The sequence below is a fragment of the Geotrypetes seraphini genome, chromosome 19 (genome assembly GCF_902459505.1).
Source record: "Geotrypetes seraphini chromosome 19, aGeoSer1.1, whole genome shotgun sequence".
NCBI classification, from domain to species: domain Eukaryota; kingdom Metazoa; phylum Chordata; class Amphibia; order Gymnophiona; family Dermophiidae; genus Geotrypetes; species Geotrypetes seraphini.
The window spans coordinates 26802853-26819107 of NC_047102.1; the positions used below are offsets into that span (position 1 = coordinate 26802853).

General features: G+C 43.1%; 1 protein-coding gene across 5 annotated transcripts in view; it reads left to right on the forward strand.

Annotated features, from left to right (window-relative positions):
• PLEKHA7 (pleckstrin homology domain containing A7) overlaps nt 1–16255 on the forward strand; it is a 437534-nt gene that overhangs the window by 99682 nt on the left and 321597 nt on the right. Inside the window, exon 1 of one of the 5 annotated variants that reach the window (XM_033928331.1) lies at nt 1209–1388. The exons of 3 other annotated variants lie outside the window; for them this stretch is intronic. Coding sequence is in view for 1 of the 2 variants with exons in the window: in XM_033928330.1 (XP_033784221.1) it covers nt 12639–12658 (20 nt within the window). In the remaining variant the exon portion in view is untranslated. Of the gene's footprint in view, nt 1–1208; nt 1389–12601; nt 12659–16255 lie in introns of those variants that run through there. One more of the 5 variants, XM_033928330.1, reaches the window with a different exon arrangement.

The following is a 16255-nucleotide window of genomic DNA, read 5'->3' on the forward strand; positions in this document are numbered from 1 at the left end:
AGGAGCAGTGTGGGTCTGAACCCACAACCTCAGGGTGCTGAGGCTATCGCTATACTCTCAGATGAAGTGTGGTATCGTATGACAACCATTGTTTGACAGAGATGGCAAATAGAGAATGACACAGGGACAAATTTATCCCCGCAGGAACTCAATTTCTCAGTCCCGTCCCCCGCAAGTGTTGTCGCTGTCCCACTCCCGTTCCTGTAAGCTCTGCCTTAACCGCACCAGCCTTGAACACATTATTATAAAGTGTTTGAGGCTTGTGCAGATGAGGACGGAGCTTGCAGGAATGGGGCAGGGATAGGAAAAGAACTCGCAGGGATGGGACGGGAAAATGAGTTCCCGCAGGGATGGGGAAAAATTTGTCCCCGTGTCATTTTGTAAAGGCGATGTAAAGGAAGCTAGCCCATACAGTCTCTTCTGTGCTGCAATGGTAAAACAAATATCCTCAATGCAGCCCTTCTAGTTTGAACCATGTGATTTTTTTTTCATTCACCTTAAAGCAGATTTGTCAGTCTGCCACCACCAGCCATATGATATTTGAATTGGCTGCGTGTATCACTCATGGCATATATTCATCATCCAATGTGCTTTTTTTTTTTTTGTTTATTATATATAAAAATTCATTTATAACTTATTTTTATATTTATTACTTATTTTCATTTTTTGTTTTAATTCATTCTCTAAAATGCCATCTCTTCAGTTAGCTTTAATAATTTCATATGAGAAAGCAAAAATAACGTAGCTTGAAACCGTTTTGCTGGCTCTCGCTGTCAATGCATTATTCTTCCTAGTGCCGAGAAGGGACTGGCCGACATGTTTCACCCTTAGGCTTTATCGAGATCAGCCCCCTCTTGAGAATCAACTCGTACTGGCTTTTTATTTATTGGAATGAGAATGTCCCAAATAATGATAACCTTTTCATTAATTCTCTTTAAATCATTTTCCCAGTGCAATATTATGTTTATAAAGTTTCCAGCAGATGAGATGCGACACCTTATTTTGCCTCTCTTCTGTATAGAAATTTCTGCTTCTGCATGATGAACACTGTGATCTCTTTCTGTTTGGAAAGTTGAATGCCCTTATCTTGAATAGTTCGGAAGATATTTTTGGCCTACGTTAATTCTGTTGACATCTGGCATCAGCTACATTCCAGGCTTGTAAAAAGCTTTCAGTCAGGAAGATTGGGTCTGTGTGTTGGTCATTGCCAAAGTCTGCTTGGAGCATTTCAGTCCTTTAAAACGGAGATGGCCATTGATGTTCCTTTTGGCAAATGAGTAACTAATACAGCTAGGAGCTGTGTTGCGATCATCTTTGCCAGGAGAGAGGATGATGCCATCGAGAATTTTGTGGACCGAATAAAGTTCATGCACGGTGTTGTAAATCAGGTAGGACGTTCAGACTTTCCATTCAAAGATTTTGTAGCAATTAGTTTTTGTTATTTGAAAGTTTCACAGTTTGTATTCTTAAGGAGCAGATTTAGTTTAGTGATGCCATTTTAACTTCATATTTTTAGCTTACTTAGATTTGCTCTGCTTACATAGGACATAATTGCGATAGTATTTGGTTCTTTTTGGTGAATTAAGATATTTATATTGAATATGTGTGGCCAGTTATGGTCACCTGATCTCAAAGATATGGTACTGTTGGAAAAGATACAGAGAAGGACTACAAAAATGATAGAGAATGAAGCAGCTTCCCAGGCTAAATGGAGCTTTTCAGCTTGGAGAAAAGATGGCCGACTGTCATAGTCTAGGCTCATAAAAATCATGAGTGGTGTGTTGAACAAAGTAATGGAGAGTGGTTATCTCTTAAATATTCCTAGGATTAGGGAATACTCTGAAGCTCATTTAGTCGGTGCACAATTAAGCCGGCACACTTATCAAGAAAAAGTCATGCAAGTGGCAGCCCACATAAGTCATTCGTGACTTGGTGATTATACAGGAGACCACCTTTACTTCTTGTCAGATGATGTAGTCAAGGTGAATAGTATAACTAGGTTTAAAAAAATGGAGAGTTTTTGGATGCCTGGAATACCCTTCCAGTGGAGGTTCTGCAGTAAAGAACTAGTGATGGAATTCAAAAGAATGTAAGATAAACACAAAGGATCCCTATGTATAAAGAGGTGAAGACCAAAGCAAAACTTAAATGACCGTCACACCTAAGACCTAGAAACATAACAGCAGATAATGGCCCATCCAGCCCGCCCATCCGCAGCATCCATTATCTCCTCTTCTCCCTATTGGCTAAGGCTCTTTATACCTGCATTGTGATGTCATAGAGCTTTATGGTTATAGAAACATAGAATTATGATGGCAGATAAAGGCCAAATGGCCCATCTAGCCTGCCCAACTGTAGTATCCATTAAGAGATCCCACGTGCCTGCCCCATGCTTTCTTAAATTCAGACATAGTCTTTGTCTCCACCACCTCTACCGGGAGCCTATTCTATTCATCTACCATCCTTTGTGTAAAAAAGTATTTCCTTAGATTACTCCTGAGCCTATCGCCTCTTAATTTCATCCCATTTAGAGCACTGGTCTGACCCAGCAGTGGCAATTCTTATGTTCAAGGACAAACAGATTTATACTCTGTGACATCATTTGTAATAATTATCAAGCTTTAGAATACAATGGCACAGTTGATCACATGACTTCCTTTCCAAAAATGCCTTACGTCAATGTCATTTAAATCCTTAATTTAATGTTGTCCATTCTAATATTAAGTCCAACAGGTGGCAGTGTTTCACTTTTTCTTTCCACCTTTAAAATACAGGAAATCTTCAACACTGCCCCTAAACACGCCTACTTTGGAATTAGATTCCATGCGATAGGTGCCTCTCTTTTGTAGAATCGTGCCTAACAAGAAAGGTGCCTATTGCCCAAATTTTTATTTTTTTTCATTTATGAGTTTGTTAGTAATTAAGTTTGGCACCTAACTTTAGGGGCCTGTTTATTTAGGCACCTATCTTTAGGTACCTCTTATAGAATTTCCCTATAGCTAGCTGCGGTATGCTTATATTGGTTCAGTGCTTTTCAACCTTGTTCAGGAGACAGCTAGCCAGTCAGGTTTACCACAATGAATATGCTTCAGATAGATTTGCTTATATTGGGTCTCCAGTGCATGCAAATATATCTCAGTGCACATTCATTGTGGTAATCCTGAAAACCCAACTGGTTATCTGTGCTTCCAGAATATATCCAGAATTGATCCAGGTTTACCATGATCATGAGAATCCTCCATAACTATTTAAAAAACATACTTAGGATAATATTTTAAAAGACATTTCCACAGGCAAAATGGTGCTTTATACAGAGAAATAGTGTTTTGTAAATTAACCTGGATGCTCAAAATATGATCGTGTTCAGGATTTTTATTGTTTAGACCAGGGGTACCCAAAAGGTCGATCATGATCGACCAGTAGATCGCGAAGGTAATGCAAGTCGATTGCGGAGCCTATCCCGGACTCCGTGATAGATTCGCGTTGCCTTCACGTTCTACCTGCTTCCCAATGCGGTAAACAGGATGCAGAAGCGCCGGGCCGACCAGCCTTCCCCCTTCCGACGTCAATTCTGATGTCGGAGAGAAAGTTCCAGACCAGCCAATCGCTGCCTGGCAGGCCCAGAACTTCCTCTCCGATGTCAGAATTGACGGCGGGGTAGAAGGCTGGTCGGCCCAGTGCTTCTGCATTCTGTTTACTGCGTCGGGAAGCAGGGAGCGCTCAGAACTCGGCGGTGGAGGCTTGAGGGCCTTTCCCTGATAGCGGTGGCTTGGGAAAGGGCAGGGAGAAAGAAAGACAAAGAAAGAAAGGGGGCAGGGAGATAAAGAAAGGAGGGGCAGAGAGACAGAAAGTAAGAAAGACAGAAGGGAAACAGAAAGAAAGAGGGGATAGGGAGACAGAAAGAAAAGGGGGCATAGAGAGAGAAAGAAAGGGGGCAGGGAGACAAAAAGAAAGAAAGGGGGCATGGAGAGAGAAAGACAGTTAGAAAGGGGGCAGGGAGACAGAAAGAAAGACAGACAGAAAGAAGGGAAACAAAGGGGGGCAGGGAGACAGAAAGAAAGGGGGCATGGAGAGAGAAAGACAGACAGAAGGAAAGGGGGGCAGGGAGACAGAAAGAGAGACGGACAGAAAGAAAGAAGGGGGCAGGGAGAGAGGAAGAAAAAAAGTTGGGGGAGGAAATGAGGTCTGGAGGAGAAGAAGCATACAGGAGGCTGAAAGAAGGGAAGAAATATTGGATGCACAGTCAGAAGAAGAAAGTGCAACCAGAGACTCATGAAATCAACAGACAACAAAGGTAGGAAAAAATGATTTTATTTTCAATTTAGTGATCAAAATGTATCTGTTTTGAGAATTTATATCTGCAGTCTATATTTTGCATTATGGCCCCCTTTTACTAAACTGCAATAGCGGTTTTTAGCGCAGGGAGCCTATGAGCAACGAGAGCAGCACAGGGCATTCAGTGCAGCTCCCTGCGCTAAAAACCGCTATCACGGTTTATTAAAAAGGGAGGGGTTATATTTGTCTTTTTTTGTGTAGTTGTTACTGAGGTGACATTGCATGAAGTCATCTGCCTTGACCTCTTTGTAAAATCTTTATTCATTTTCAAACTTACAATAAGTGTGTCAATATGTTAAAACAGATTAACAATAAGTATATCACTTAATAATCATCAATAGTACAAATGATATATTTTTATCTCCCACCCTTCCCACCCCTTCCTATTATATAATCAATACCTTGTACAATATGTAATCATAAAATTACCCCCCCTCATAATTGAACCTGTAAATTTAAGGGAAAAAAGTCATCTAATCTTTTATTAATGGCTTCCACACATCTTGAAATTTCCTAAACATCCTCGCTGTATTGCAATAAATCTTTCCATTTTATAAACATGACATAAGGAATTCCACCAGAAATTATAATTTAATCTACTCCAGTTTTTCCAATTATACGTAATTTGTTTAATGGCAACACCAGTCATTATGAGTAATAATTTGTTATTATTTGAAGAAATCTGACTTTTTGCTCTCATTGCCATACCAAATAGCATAGTATCACATGATAATGCCACTGACTTGTCTAATAAACAATTAATTTGGTCCCAAATTGATTTCCAGAAATAAATGGACAATAGAATAATAAATGATCTAAAGTCCCTGCTTCGAGATGACAGTGCCAACATCTATTATTTTATTTCAAGTTTATTTTTAATTTATTGAATCGCTTAATTTAATTTGCTAAGCGATTTACAAATAAAAAAGAGAGAGAAAGGTGTATGCATAATTAATTAAATAGGTTTGACATACTGACATACAAACTAACAGGAACATAAGGGAAGAAAGGGCAGAACTACAATTGTATTTATAAAGGTAACATAAATGGTAAAAACAGCAGGTAAGATGAAAAAAAAATTGAAAGAGGAAAAGAAAAAAAAGAAGGTAATCATAAAATATGATTTATAAATTAAAAGCATCTTTAAAAAGGAAGCTCTTCAGAATACCTTTAAAATGTTTTAGATCATTTTCCTCTCTTATATACTTTGAAAAAACCCCGGAATATAAATGATAATTAACATTTTCTCTGTGTACAGTGTGCTTTTTTTTTTCTTATTTTATTGTTGGTAGATCATTTTGACTTGGTCATTTTAAAAGTAGCTCGCAAGCCCAAAAAGTGTGGGCACCAATGGTTTAGACTCTTGAAGACAGGAAATTGCATCAGAGAAGGCAGGGAGTGGCAGAGGGAAGAAGACCCAGGGGCTGGCCGAAGGAAGCCTGTCATGATGTTGCTGCTGCTGCTGCCGGCAACCAGCACAGAGTTTACAGGACCATGTGGGAGTGAGAGAAGGAGCAGTGATGGATCTGCTGATGGGGAAGGGGGGCAGAGGAGGAGAAAAAAAAGACCAGACCTGTGAAGGGGATGGGAGAGAGATATGAGGAGCCCTGGAAGCAATGAAGGCAGGGGCACTGGTGAAGCAAATTGGCTCAGGGCTCCACTATCCCTTAAGCTGGCCTTGATCCTGCCTTAAATGTAGATGGATTATCGTCCACTTGCGCTAATATTCTATAAAGATACGTAGGAGCCTATTTTCTGTTTATAGAGAATTGTAGACTTAAAGTTGCTCTCCTATCACCTAAAATCTAGGTTCTAGAATTACCCTCCACCTCTTTGACTTCCTCTTTGAAAAGAAAACATTTTTCTTGTATTGCAGAAAAGAGGTTTTCTGTAATGCCCCCCCTGCAATAACTTTGCTGTAATATATGGGCAGCATGACATAATCTATTCCTTTTTTGTTCCTTCCTTGTGTGTTTAACCTTTGGTTTTAACTTACATTTTTTTTGGTTCACCTTTTATGTGACCTTCAGGATTCTGTTTGCATGAGCTAAACAGTAGCAATACTGAAACTATTTTATCAAGAATGTTTCTGGGTGTGATGCTAACTGGATGACAGCCAGGCTGGTTCCCAAACTCTTAATAAGGAAAGTTTTATTTTTGAAACTCTTGACTTATCATGGACTGCTCTCAAGAGTTAGATTGCAAGTCTCTGCAGGTGGTTTTTTTTTTGTTTGTTTTAAGCAGCATGAATAACTGTTATGGAAGTTTCGGACGATCAGACCATATTTCAGTTTCAATGCATTTAGGCTTTTGGTTCAGTCCTTAGTCTTAAATACTTTAGATTATTGCAACTTGATTTATTTAGCTTCTAGCAAAAAAAAAAAAAAAAAAAAACCCAAACATCAAAAGGATGCAGATTATCCAAAATACAGCCATCAGGCTGATATTTAATTAGAATAGATTAAATATGGATAGATTCCTAGAAGAATCCTAGAAGAATTCCTAGAAGATTAAAAATGGATAGATTCCTAGAAAAAAAAGGGATTGAAGGGTATAGATAGGTATAGACCACTAATCAGGCAATGGGCCTGATGGGCCGCCGCGGGAGCGGACCGCTGGGCAGGATGGACCTATGGTCTGCCTCAGCGGAGGCAACTTCTTATGTTCTTAACTCTGGGGCAGCATGTCTCCTACTGGGGGGAGAGGTCTGCAGGTCCCCTCCAAGGGAAAGAAGCATGGGAGATTCTTTCTCCTTAAATTCAGATTGGGAGGAGGGTGGGGCAGAGCCCTCGGGGCTGCAACAGATTATCAGAGGTTTTCCCAAAAACAAGCAGATAGGACTTACCTTTGAACCCCAATCGGCTCCCTGCAGAGGCTGGCTGTAAGCGGCAGCATGCCGTCTGGAGGGTGAAAGCCCCGATCTGTTGCTTGCAGAGGCTGTGGATTTACGCAGCAGCATGCAAGACTCCTATCGGCTGCCCTGCAGAGGATGGCTGTACGTGGCAACATGCAGGGATTCCTGGAGAGATCTCTCGGTCTGGCGAGACTCCTATCGGCTGCCCTGCAGAGGCTGGTTCTAAGCGGCAACATGCAGGGACTCCGGGAGATATTTCTCTACCGGGCCAAGTGCAGGCGGGGGGATTAGCTGAGCCAGGGCATCCTGGAGGCTCCTTGCCACTGTAGCTTGTGGATCCCCCGCTGCTGCATTCTGATGAGGATGGCTGCTGGAGGAAGATTCTCGGGCCTCACTTCTCTTCATGCCCTGCAGAGGCTGGCTATAAGCAGCAACATGCAGGAACTCTTGGAGAGATCTCTCGGTCTGGTGAGACTCCTATCGGCTTCCTGCAGGGGCTGGCGGCTAGAGACAGCATGCAGGACCTCCGGGAGAGATTTCTCGACCGGGCAAGTTGCAGTCGGGGGGGGGGGGGGGGGGGGGGGGTTGACTGAGCCAGGATGTCCTGGAAGCTCCTCACCGGATTCGTCTGTGGATCCCCCGCTGCTACACTCCGATGAGGATGGCTGCTGGAGGAAGATTCTCGGGCCTCACTTCTCTTCATGAAGTCTCTCAGTGCCCTCTTCCTTAGCTTGCGTGCACGTGGTGACATATGCGCACAATGCAAGCCACATGGAAACCTCGAGCGCCGGATCCAATCAGTGGGCGCACAATTCATGAGGATCCAGTGTGTTCATCCTCCTCCTGCATCCCAGTTGTTTCTTTAGATGATTCAGGCATCTTCAAGTTGATGAGTAGAAAAGTTGTAATGGAGAGCTGTAGAAAAATCTGACCGATGGGAACGGGCGGAAACTAAAGACTGGGGATTAGGGGGAAGCAGGGGGAAATGGGTAGGGCTCGGGCATACCCAGTGGGGCCCGGGCACTGCACGTGCTCAGAGAGAAGAAAAAAAAAAAAAATCTCTCTGAGCTATTGGAGAGCTTATCCGCAAATTGGGAGGTGTTGGGACAACACCCATATGTGGCTGACTATGCTGCTGTCCATGGAGAACCTACGTTACAGGTAAGTAACTACACTTTTTGTGAGGTGTTTGGGACCGATGATAATATCCATGTCCCCAGTAAGACTCGGGTGTTTTGAGGTCCTTTTCCTCATGTTTTAACAAATACCAAGGTCTGATCTAGACAAGTATTGGTCTGCCCGTGTTTGTTGCAACGAAAATTAAAGCAACTTTTTTTAATTTTGGAGCATATTTTGGGTTAATGCTTCTGCTTTTGAAGGTTTAAATATATTTTTCTTAAGTGCCATGATAACCTGATTTGCACTTGCATGTTCCAATTAGTGAGACTGTACTGCTACTAGAGAGATAGGGCCTTAGTTCATTGCCTGTGTACAGCTCTAGAGGGATTAAAATGTGCAGTAGTGGGCCGAGGCCTCGATTCACTACCAAGTCTCTGCAGTGCAGAATATATGAGAACTGAGCTCTGTGGAATACAGCGGCATGCATTTCAATTACACAAGCATTGGAATGTGAACTGAGAGGCTGGTGGTCATGTGTCTGGCGAATGCTCTTGCAAGGTGATACTGAAACCTTGAAAATATGCAAAGGAATGTTCCATGAAGTACTCCTTGATTTTCAATGGTTACAAAACCCAAATTTATTGGAGTATTCTTTCACCTTTGAGGTTACAGTTTCATCAATTCATAAAGTTTCATATGCGATAATCAAACTTCGGCCAGACTCTCTAAAGCATATCTGGAGTGATTGCGTTTGTAGCTTTAGTGATGTGTTCCTGCAGATCATCCATAGTTGCAGGTAGTGGAGGTGCGTACACTCTCGTCTTTCACGTACCCTCAAAGGAAAAAGTCACAAACAGTAATGTCCGGTGATCTCTGGGGCCACTTGAGGAACACTTGGTCATTTTGTCGCATTGCATTGTCTGAAGGTTGTAACTTCTGCACCAATTGCAGATTATAAGGGTGAAAGTGCAAGCGATTGTGTAAGATCTTGCTAACCGCGCTTCTTGGGACTCGTATTTGCAGTCATCTTATTTATAAACATAGTCCAATAAGTTTTGATTTTGTAACCATTTAAAATCAAGGAGTGTTTTTCTGGGCACCCTGTATTACTATGTGCTGGGTTCTCCAGCCTTCCAGTTGCCCTGAAGTCTTAAAGGGTTGGAAGTGTGAAGAGCAGTTCTGTAACTGGGCATCTGCATTCACACGCCCCCTTGCCCATGTTAATGTATAGAATATTAGCACTTACCCACAAAAGTGCCAGTAGGGTACCTATTCTCCAATGGCTTGCGTAGGTGGCATGATACAATGTAATTTATGCATGTCCCTGCTGCATTTACATGATTGCAATTATGCCAGATCTATGGCTGATGTAACCGCAGGTGCGGAAATATAAAGGCTTGTCAATACGGGGTTGCGCTATTTTTCTATAACCAAATTGGGGCACCCAGATGGCCATTATAGAACAGGCTATCACAGCATAGCATTAGGGGTGCCTACATTGAAGTGCCTACTTACAGAATTGTCCCCAAGGGACTTTAAGGTTAAACATTGGTGGATTTTAGTTCCTCAGGCACCCTTGGGTCCCTGTTAGTATTTGTTTTGTGTTTTAAATAAATGTGATTTTTTTAAATTATTATTTTATTTTTATGATACACTTTTAAAGCTAAGCTTTGCAACAGAATTAGTGGAAAATCCTGTTAAGGGTGATGGGGCAACAGTTATACAGTCCAGGGCTGTAGTAAGCCATAACTGCGCCCTCTGCAATCACACATCATGGCGTCCCTCTCTCAAGCAGAGTGCCTCCTTATTTCCTTCTTGCCTTACCCGAACGCACAATGCAGCCTCTCCATCCGTCCCTCCCCCTCTCCAAATTCCTCACCTTCAGGCATAAGAATGCCCAGCAAGCACAGCAACACTCTATGGAACTTCTTGCTCAAGCACGTCCAAGACATTGCCAGAAACTGACTACACAGCAACATGAAGAGGAAGTGCAATCAAAGGAGGTGGAACTCATCAATGCCTGGAACATGCCCAAGCAGGAGGCTCCATGGAACACCGTGGTGCCCACAGAACATGCCCCCTCACCCAGAAATGGAATTCTTATGAACATAAAAATTGCTGCTGGGTCAGACCAGTGGTCCATCATGCCCAGCAGTCTGCTCCCGCGGCAGCCCTTAGTTCAAAGATCAGTGCCCTAACTGAGACTAGCCTTACCTGCGTACGTTCTGGTTCAGCAGGAACCTTGTCTAACTTTGTCTTGAATCCCTGGAGGGTGTTTTCCCCTATAACAGAGGAAGGAAAGGGGTGGACACAGACTCTGCACGGTGTGCTAGGGGGATGGGACAGCATTAGAGGAAGGCAAGCAGAGTAGCTGCCCTGGGCCCCACAGCTCCAGGGGGCCCCTTTTGGTCCGGCCATCTCTTTCCCCTTCTGTCCCTCTCCTTTGCTTCCTCTCACTTTCCCGGTCTCCTTTCAAAATCCAAATCTTCCTTTTCAGAGGTGCAGCAGCCGTTCTCACAAGCTGCTAGTGGCTGCCCTGAAGCTTTCCCTCTGCCATCATCTGCCCCCTCTGATGTAACGTCCTGTTTCCACCTGAGCCAGATCGCGGCAGAGGGAAAGCTTTGAGGCAGCCGCAGGCAGCTTTAGAGAATGGCTGCCATGCCAGGGCCCTGAGTAGCAGTGCATTGGTGGGAGCAGGCAGGTTGAGATAGACAAGTGATATCAGGGCTCTGTCACCTGCAAGATGGGCTGCAGCAGCGGTGCATCTGCATGTTGCAATTTTTGAGGGAGAAGGAGGTGTCTGGCATTGCAAGGTGGACTGTGAGACCGGACCTACTTGATACCCAAAGATTGGGGTGGTGCAATGCTGTCATTTCCTTCAGAATTTTGTGCATGGTCTGGCAGCTGTGTATTGCCATTTTGGGCTATAGAATGCAAATATAAAACTGGATATCCCAGACACTCCTTTGTAAAATAATTAGGCTCGAGGAATGGGCATCGACATGGCAGATGAGGTTCAACGTGGATAAGTGTAAAGTGATGCATATCGGTAACAAAAATCTCATGCACGAATACAGGATGTCCGGGGCGGTACTTGGAGAGACCTCCCAGGAAAGGGACTTGGGAGTTCTGATCGACAAGTCGATGAAGCCGTCCGCGCAATGTGTGGTGGCGGCGAAAAGGGCGAACAGAATGCTAGGAATGATAAAGAAGGGGATCACGAACAGATCGGAGAAGGTTATCATGCCGCTGTACCGGACCATGGTGTGCCCTCACCTGGAGTACTGCATCCAGCACTGGTCACCGTACATGAAGAAGGACAGGGTACTACTCGAAAGGGTCCGGAGAAGAGCGACTAAGATGGTTAAGGGGTTGGAGGAACTGCCGTACAGCGAAAGATTAGAGAAACTGGGCCTCTTCTCCCTCGAACAGAGGAGATTGAGAGGGGACATGATCGAAACATTCAAGGTACTGAAGGGAATAGACTTAGTAGATAAGGACAGGTTGTTCACCCTCTCCAAGGTAGGGAGAACGAGAGGGCACTCTCTAAAGTTGAAAGGGGATAGATTCCGGACGAACGTAAGGAAATTCTTATTCACCCAGAGAGTGGTAGAAAGCTGGAATACCCTTCCGGAGTCTGTCATAGGGGAAAACACCCTCCAGGGATTCAAGCCAAAGTTAGACAAGTTCCTGCTGAACAAGAACTTGCGCTGTTAGGTCTAGTCTCGGTTAGGGTGCTGGTCTTTGACCAGAGGGCTGCCGCATGAGCGGACTGCTGGGCATGATGGACCACTGGTCTGATCCAGCAGCGGCAATTCATATGTTCGTAGGTTCTGGGTAAATCCAGGTTTAGAGAGTGAAAGGAGGATGATGACACAAACATAATGTAGTATCATACCGTATAGTGGCAGATCAAGACCAGTATGACCATCTAGTCTACCTAGTCAAAAATTACTAAGACTAGGGGACACTCAATGAAGCTGCAGGGAAATACTTTTAAAACCAACAGGAGGAAATATTTTTTCACTCTGAGAACAGTTAAGATCTGGAATAGAGAATGACACGGGGACAAATTTATCCCCATCCCAGCGGGAACTCATTTTCCTGTCCCCGTGAGTTCTTTTCCTGTCCCTGCTCCATTCCTGTAAGCTCTGCCCTCATCTGCACAAGCCTCAAACACTTGAAAATCATAAGTGTTTGAGGCTTGTATGGTTAAGGCAGAGCTTACAGGAATGGGAGAGAGACAGCAAGAAATCTCGGGTCGGGACGGGACTGGGAAATTCTGTGGGGATGGGGACCAATTTGTCCCCTTTTCATTCTCTGCTCTGGAATGCATTACCAGAGGTTGTGGTAAGAGCAGTTAATGTAGCTGGTTATAAGAAAGTTTTGGACATTTTCCTGGAGGAAAAGTCCATAGTCTGTTATTGAGATAGACATAGGGGAAGCCACTGCTTGCTCTGAATTGGTAGCATGGAATGTTGCGAGTATTTGGGAATTCTAGAATCTTGTTACCCTCTGGGATTCGGGAATCTTGCTATTCTTTGAGACACTGCATGGAATGTTGCTCCTGTTTTGAGTTTTTGCCAGGTGAGAACGGGTTACTGGGCATGATGGACCGTTTGTCTGACCCAGTAAGACCCAGTATTCTTATGTTCTTATGACTGTAGCTGTTGCTTGGTTCGTTAACCTCCTGTTCTCATATGAATCACATGGATTCGTTTCCAAGTTCTTAATCATTTAAAACCAAACTTAGGTCTCATGAAAGTTCCAATTTGTACATATTGTCTATTTTATTGTTTCACACAGGCAGGGAGGTATATGCAATGGTGGCAGTGACTCGCATCTGGTGGCCGTGTCCAATTACTCTATTATACTGGTCGATGGTCCGTAATCTAATTGAGCAAATTAAGGGCAAGGTGTTGTCATTAAGTCCAATTTATCTGTTGCCGGGATACACTGGAGACGCCTGTGAGAGGGAAAAGGCTTTGTTGAATTTCTCATGCCCTTGTGGAGGTTAGATTCAAGATTCATGTTCGGAAAGTGTTAAAGCTTCAGCTGAAGAATTATGGATAAAAGGAAGCTCAAAGACTAGAAAAAGGATGGATTTTTTTTATAGGATACCCTGGATATATATAATGAACACGTATGCCAGAGATTTGCACATCTCCATATGTTGGACAAAGTATGAATATAGATCTTTCTCATGCACGTTCATTAGGGCTGAATATCTAACCTGTATATGGTCCTCGGGGACTGTCTATCAATGCCGCTGCTCTACACAAGCTTCTGAGATAGAATCTTCTAATAAATGCATGCAGATTTGGAGTTCTATTGAGTTGGAGGGGCAGACTAGTTTTCCGTTTTAATTCTCAAGGATCATACAAAATTGGTATATGGATAAAAAGGTTTTGCTTAATAGAATGGGAATGATGGTCATTATTTATTTGTCTGTTCTTTTTCTCTTTGAAATATTAGGAACCTCGTATGGCCAACATGTAGAGAGAGAGCTAATGCTTGGGGAAGGGGATAAGGAGAGAGGTAATGTTTATGCGTAAATAGATTTCTGTGGATAATTGAGTTGTATTGAAAAGAGAAGTAACATGGGCTGGTATTGAAGAGCAATTTACGAGTTGGTATTGGGTGCTCTCCACTTAAATGTTTACTGCAAAGCCAAAATTAATCTGTCCGCCCTGAGAAAGGTCAGGGCCTGTATATTGTGAGGAGGGTTCTGGGGGCAGAGTCTCAATTTATTCAAAGAGCAGTACTATTCAGCCCCTCTAAATTTGTCTGTAAATCTTTGCCCGCAGGAATAGTAGGGGTAAAGCTTTAAAGATAACATGTCTGTATACCTTGCTCTCGAAAATCCACATAAATATATAGAGATAACTTATCTATATATTTCTGAGGATAAGCTGCTGCTGGAAGTTCACCATGAAGAGAACCCCCCAAAAAAACAAACAAACAACCCCCCCCCCCCAAAACAAAACATAACCAAGGGCTCCTTTTATCAAGGCACGCTACGGAGGTTAGCGCGTCGGACATTTCATCACGCACTAACCCCCGCAGCCGCCTAAAATCCTAACGCCTCGTCAATGGAGGCGTTAGGTACTAGCATGGCAGGCGGTTTAACGCACGGTATTCCGTGCGTTAAACCGCTACCGCGCCTTTGTAAAAGGACCCCCCAAGTTGGAGGCATTGGGAAGATCCAACGTTGGACCAGCAGCTTGCTGTATAAGATAAGTGTTGCTGATTTGAAAATTTAAAGCTATATATCAAGAAAATAAAAATTAGTATTTATGGGGCAATTTGATGAAATTAAACATTATTGAAGTAACTTGATTGATGAAATTGAACACTAATGAAGTACAGGCACACATTACTAACAAAAACATGAAAAATAACAAAATATGGGATGGAGGTAATGGTATAAATGATTATTTGAAAACTGGACAGAATGTGGACTTGGGATAACATATGGTATGTGAGGTCCTATGCACTGAAAATCTTTCATATAATTTGATATACCATCCTCCTAGTTTACCACTTGAGGGTTTATTAATTGGGTGTGTAAAAAAAGGTAAAAAGGTTAAGAAATATCAAATAAAAAGAAAAATAGTTTGAAAGTGTATTTTTGCCTAAATATTATAATATAAAGTGACCTTGAAATATCCTTTAACCTTAGACCAGACATGGGCAACTCCGGTCCTCGAGGGCCGGAATCCAATCAGGTTTTCCCCAATGAATATGCATGAGATCTATTTGCATGTACTGCTTTCAATGCATATTCATTGAGGAAATCCTGAAAACGCAACTAGATTCTGGCCCTCAAGGACCGGAGTTGCCCATGTGTGCCCCAGACCAGTGTTCTTCAACTGCCGGTCCATGGGCCAGTGCCGGTCCGCAGAAATTTCCTGCTGGTCTCGGACAGTGCTCTTCAGCCGCCGGTCCACAGTGCGAAGAGTGTGGCATTGTCTTTAGGCCGGCTCCCTATTCCTCAGTGCTGCAGTGCACAAAGCCTTGGGCAGAGGCTCCTACGCTCGTCAGAGGGAAGGCTTCCAGATGAGGCGTGGGGCGTGCGAGGAGCTGCTGCCCATGGCTTTGTGCACTGCAGCACTGAGGAAGAGGGAGCCTGCCCGAAGATAACACCAGGGGGCAGGCCAGAAGGCAAGGCACAGCATGGAGGGAGGGAGACAACAACGGTAGGGGGAATGATTTTATTTTTTAATTTAGTGATTGATTTACATCTGCTGTCTGTTCAGGAAAAAATGCTTTTGTTTCTTTTCCTCTGGGGTTGTACTGCATGCAGTCTTGCATCTTAGGGTTTGTTTGTATGTATTAGTACTTTTAGTTTTTGGTCCCTTATTTGCATGGGGTTATCTATGTTCTGGTAGGAATGAATATTGAGAAGCACACAGTGTGCTTTGTGTAGTTTAATTTTGTGGTTAACCATTATGTGTTGTTAGTACGATTATATTTTGTGTGTGTGTATATATATATATATATATATATATATGAAAAATGAATGGAAAAAATGATGTTACAATTAATACTATTATGGGGGCAGGGTCTAGGGCGGAGATTGGGTGGAGATGGGTGGGGTCTGGAGCATGACTTAGCCCAGTGTTCTTCAACTGCCAGTCCGCGGACCAGTGCCAGTCCACAAAATAATTATTTTATTTCCGCCAGTCCATAGGTGTCAAAAGGTTGAAAAACACTGGAATAGAGGACATGTTTCACCACAAGCTGTGAGCGCATTGTTTTTATATTTTTATATTTGTATTATTTTTAATAAAGTTTTCCTGTGTCATCCAGAAACCATTATTCCACTCCTTTTTTTTTTTTTCCTTTTGGTTTCTCCAGGCTAGTGTGGAACATAGGTCTTTCTTTTTGTCCTGCCAGGGTTGTTCCAGTTTTGGGTTTAACCCATTGCATGCAGGGACTTGTAGT